The sequence below is a fragment of the Eubalaena glacialis genome, chromosome 16 (assembly GCF_028564815.1).
Source record: "Eubalaena glacialis isolate mEubGla1 chromosome 16, mEubGla1.1.hap2.+ XY, whole genome shotgun sequence".
NCBI lineage: Eukaryota > Metazoa > Chordata > Mammalia > Artiodactyla > Balaenidae > Eubalaena > Eubalaena glacialis.
Window position 1 is genome coordinate 33,483,706 of NC_083731.1, and position 5,402 is coordinate 33,489,107.

The window sequence follows — 5,402 nt, forward strand, 5'->3', positions numbered from 1 at the left end:
CACCTCAAATTCTGAGTCAGTGACATTGGAATTGCATCAGGAATGTAGATGTTTAACTAGTTTCCCTGATCATGACATTCAGCCAGATATAGGAACCAGGGAACTAGGGCTAAATTCACTAAAAAAACCAAGACTTTACCTCCTCTAAGGACCCACAGCCGGCCAGTGACCAGGTTTCGAGAGCCTCATTTAACTCTTAGCCACTGAATCAAAGTGGTTTTCAGCAGAGCAGTCAGAAACTAGTGGAAGAAGATAGGGAGTTGAACTCTGCTGGGAAAAGCTGATGAGCTTTCTTGGTTGAAAGAATATAAATACGATTTGGATTTGGTGAGACAAAGAGGCTTACAGAGGCTGGAGAAACGACACTATCAAAGAATAAGCATCAGAAAGAGGTTTTTTGGTCTGAATGGAGAGGACCAGAGAGGGTTTAAGAACATGAGATCAATAACAGCAGAGCCATTAACTTGAACATGACAACCCTGGAAGGCTTTTTTTTTTTTTTTCCAACAAATGGGTATTGAGCACCCATTTGCCAAGTTCTGTTCAAGGTTCCGGGGGTTCAAGGATCTCCATGGGCGGTCCCTGCCCTGAAGGAGCACAACAAAGTGAGAACCTCTGGTATCAGCCACTAGGAATTAACACTCATCCATTGCAATCTCATTTTGCAGGAGAACATGGTAATGGAGCAGATAAGAATTTCTTATTTAGGCTCTGGGATTTTGAGAAAAAGTTTAGTAAATGAAAAGTTCACTTCATTTCCCAGTAACATTTTCTTTGGTCAAAGAGGTGAAGTGAAATATTTTCTAATACTACCCCAATTCCCACATGTCTATAATAGCCTCCTGGTCTCCCTGACTCTGGCCTTTCCTATGGCTTTACATACTAACCCATGATTAATCACCCTGGTTCAAAAATGGTCCCTGGCTCCCTGTGCAGAACAAAATAAAATGAATAAAAGAACTGAATCACTTAAACTTACCATCTAGATCCCCAAAGATATAACCTCAATATTCCTTGCTAATATAGCCCCGGTATTCATTCATGCATTCATTCATTCATTTATTCAAGGAGTATTCATTGTACTCTTGCTACTTATTGAGGCTTGAGAATGCAAAAGAGAAAGTAAGACAGCTTTTGCCTTCAAAAAGGTAAAAAATGGAAAAATATCTAAGTAACATAATCATCATAATAAAATAATCATTGGATGATCACACACCAAATGTAGTGGGTCCTTAAAAAGATGAGTCAAGTTTCGGGGGAGGGGATGGAGGAGAATCTGGAAAGGCTTCAAGGAAGGCATTTTTTTAAGAGCTGAAACCAAAGAATGAAAGTAGAATTTTCCAGGAGGATAAGAAAGGAAAAAGCAAAACAGCAAGTGTGAAGACCAGGGCAGTGTCAGGGAATGTGGCAGTTCCTCCCAACTCTTAGTTGGGGGTTCAGTACTGCAGGCCACACTGCAAGATGGGGAAACGTAAGGGGGTGTGACCAGGCAGTAGGTAGGAGACACATCATCATGGATCTAAAGTTTAGATACTTCTTCTGTTGGTGATGGGGAGACATTGGAGAATTTCGTGCAGGGGAACAACATGATCAGATTTAGAAAGATCATCCATCTCCCAGTAATGTGGACAAGATATAGGGGACCAAGTGCAAAGAAGGATGAGACAGAGGGAGAGTTAGAGGGAGAACAAAGGGACAGTAGTTCAAGCTGGAGCTGATGAGGGTTTTCCACATAATTCTAGTCAAACCAAACACCCTCTTGTTCCTCATTTAAAAACCACAATTTCCTGTTGTATGGTTTTGTTCTTATATCCAGGAATGCTGCCATCCCCCAACCCTGCCAATTCCACACGTGCCAATTCGGCCCAAATTATTTCTCTCCTACGGGTTTTCCCTAAAATCCCAAAGGGAAATCTCTCTTCCTGTTCGAATGCCTATAACAATCAATATCTCTCTTAAGGCACATAGCACTTTTTCCCTGTGGTATATTTCTTGATACATGTGCAGTGTCTCTTCTGTGACCACAAGCTCACAGAGAAAGGAGCAGAACTTAGGCATCAGACAGGTCTGGTGTAAAGCTCACGCCCATGACTACATAGCTGATTTATAGGGCTTTAGTTACCCCAAGGAGTTTCAGTTTCCTCATCTATAAAATGGAACAAGACCTATTTTGCAAGATATTTTTGAAGAGTAAATGAAATAATCAATATAAGGCACCAGCATAGAAGCTGACCCTCAGAAGGCCCTCAATAACTGGTAGTTACTAATACTACGAATAGATTAATCATTTACTTGATGCTGTTGTATCCATGACTGATTTATCTTCAACTCTGCGGCAACACTGCACAGAGCTTAGTGTGAAGCCAGAATTCAGCCTGTATTTGATGAATAAATAACAATAGCTAACATTTTAAGCCCTGACTAAGTGCTAGGCACTGTTCTAAGGGCTTTATGTGAATTATCTCTTTGCTTCCTCACAATAACCTTATAAGGCAAATACTGTTATTATCTCTATTTTACACCTGGAAAGGTGTTGCTTCACTTCTTTCAGAGCTCAGCAGCTAACAAAAGGAGAGAATGACTCAGGATTCACAAAGAGGTCTTTTTTCTGGGAAAGCTCATCCATTGATGAGGTAGATATGGCCAATGTCATGTAATTTGAACTGCTAGAGAGAATCCATGTTCCACAAATAATATGACATCCTTACTTGAAATTCACTTGAAGAATCTTCCATTGAGTTACCAGTGTTGAATGGATTAGAAATATAGTCCTTCTGAATTCTGAATAGTTTCACCTTTCAGTTAGGTGGCTGTTATGGGATAAATTGTATCCCTCCAAAATTCATATATCGAATTCCTAACTCTCAGTACCTCAGAATGGGACTATACCTGGAGATAGGGTCTTTAAAGATGTAATCAAGGTTAATTGAAGTCATTAGGGTGACCCCACATTCAACATGACTGGTGTCCTTATAAGATTAGGAAAAACACATACACAGAGGGGAGACTTTGTGACTAGAGCAGGCGCTGACTGAGAGAAAAACTTGCGATGCATATATCTGAGAAAGGACTTGCATCAGACTATATTAAGACCTCAGCAGGGACTTCCCTGGTGGCACAGTGGATAAGACTCCACGCTCCCAATGCAGGGGGCCTGTTCGATCCCTGGTCAGGGAACTAGATCCCACATGCATGCCGCAACTAAGAGTTCACATGCCACAACAAAGGAGCCCGCCTGCTGCAACTAAGCCCTGATGCAACCTAGTTAATTAATTAATTAATTATTTTTAAAAAGACCTCAACACAATAAGAAGAAAAAAATAATTTTTTTCTTCCAGTTTTATTGAGATACAACTGACATACACCACTGGAACCAACCAAATATCTTTCAACGGGTGAGTGGATAAACAAACTGTGCTCTATCCACACAATGGGATACTACTTGGCAATAAAAGGAATGAAATGTTCATACACACAACAGGAATGAATCTCAAAATAATTATATAATATATATATTCAAAATAATTCAAAGAAGCTAGACAAAAATGAGTACATACAGTATGGTTTCATTTATATAAAATTGTTAAACATGCAAAGTAGGGACTTCCCTGGTGGCACAGTGGTTAAGAATCCACTTGCCAATGCAGGCGACACAGGTTTGAGCCCTGGTCCAGGAAGATCCTACATGCTGCGGAGCAACTAAGCCCGTGCACCACAACTACTGAGCCTGCGCTCTAGAGCCTGCAAGCCACAACTACTGAAGCCCACGTGCCTAGAGCCCGTGCTCCACAACAAGAGAAGCCACCCCAATGAGAAGCCCGCGCACCGCAACGAAGAGTAGCCCCCGCTCGCCGCAACTAGAGAAAGCCTGTGCGCAGGAATGAAGACCCAACGCAGCCCAAAATATAAATAAATAAATAAATTTATGTTTTAAAAAATGCAAAGTAGGTAATACTGACAGAATGCAGATCTGTGTTTGCCTGGGAGAGGGGAGGGGGCAGGAGTGGCAGAGGAAAGAATGTTAATGGGGCATGAAAAGACTTTAGGGTGATGAATATATTCACTATCTTGATGGTGGAGATGGTTTCACAGGTGTGTATGCATATATATATATATATAGTAGGTATATATATGTCAACACATCAAATTGTATGCTTTAAATATGTGCAGTTCACTGTATATCAATCACACCTCAATAAAGCTGCTTAAAAGAATCAATCATAATAAAAGCAAGAGCTACGTGGGCCACTTTATTGGTTGGCTCATTCAGAGAGCAGTTTGGGATCATTCTTTTTTTTGTTGTTGTTGGTTGTTTAGTTTTCATTTCATAACCATAAACTTAACTTTGCAATTCAGCTAAACTTGGAGGGGAATAAGGAAAATATGGAACCCAAAGAAGTGAAATGAGAGCACAAAGATTATAGGATATTTCAAGCAGATGGGGATGAAGGGGTGCTCTCCTGAGCTACAGAAGGAATGTTCTGGTGGTTAAGATAAAACACAAGTCAAATTTATTATTAGATTTGTCCACAGTCAGCAATGGTGATCTTCTTGCTGGTCTTGCCATTCCTGGACCCAAAGCACTCCACGGCTTCCACAATATTCATGCCCTCTTTCACCTTGCCAAAGACCACATGCTTGCCATCCAACCACTCAGTCTTGGCAGTGCAGATGAAAAACTGGGAACCGTTTGTGTCGGGGCCAGCATTTGCCATGGACAAGATGCCAGGACCCGTATGCTTCAGAAGGAAATTCTCCTCACCAAATTTCTCCCCATAGATGGACTTGCCACCAGTGCCATTATGGTGTGTGAAGTCACCACCCTGGCACATAAATCCTGGAATTATTCTGTGAAAGCAGGAACCTTTATAACCAAAGCCTTTCTCCCCAGTGCTCAGAGCACGAAAGTTTTCTGCTGTCTTTGGAACTTTGTCTGCAAACAGCTCGAAGGAGACACGGCCCAAGGGCTCACCGTCGAAGGCGATGTCAAAGAACACGGTAGGGTTGACCATGGTTGGGCAGCGAGGGAGGTTCTGGGGTGGCGGCGTCTGCAAAGCTGGGATCATTCTTAAAGGAGCTTGCGGTAGAGGAGAGATAGAAAGATAGGTTTCTTGCACACACCTTTTTTCAGGAATGTGGGAACAAGACTGTTGGTAAGGAAAGCCCAAGGAATGACACTCCCGTGACCATCCACCAAGACATCCTGAGGACCCTGCTGGGCCTGCCCGTGTGTGGAAAGTGAAGGAGAGTTGAAGGCTGTTGGCTCAACTCTCAAATAGCAAATTAAAATTATTATTTAACCTTTCCACCCCTGACTGTTTACGAAGAGAAGTATTTACTTAATGTTCTTGGGAGGGTCTAAAGTAATGTAATCAAAGTACAGCCCATGTAACTGCCACTGG

At 41.8% G+C, this 5,402-nt stretch overlaps 1 protein-coding gene across 1 annotated transcript; it reads right to left on the minus strand.

Annotated features, from left to right (window-relative positions):
- Window positions 1-4,488: 4,488 nt before the first annotated feature.
- On the minus strand, window positions 4,489-5,066 carry LOC133076122 (peptidyl-prolyl cis-trans isomerase A-like). Its single transcript, XM_061170558.1, has one exon. The coding sequence runs from the start codon at window positions 5,064-5,066 to the stop codon at window positions 4,518-4,520; it is 549 nt and encodes a 182-aa protein (XP_061026541.1). The 3' UTR covers window positions 4,489-4,517.
- Between the last annotated feature and the right edge of the window lie 336 nt (window positions 5,067-5,402).

Bases quoted from the DNA above. Each gene is read 5' to 3' on its own strand.
- LOC133076122 (XM_061170558.1), bottom strand. From the start codon at position 5,066: ATGATCCCAGCTTTGCAGACGCCGCCACCCCAGAACCTCCCTCGCTGC.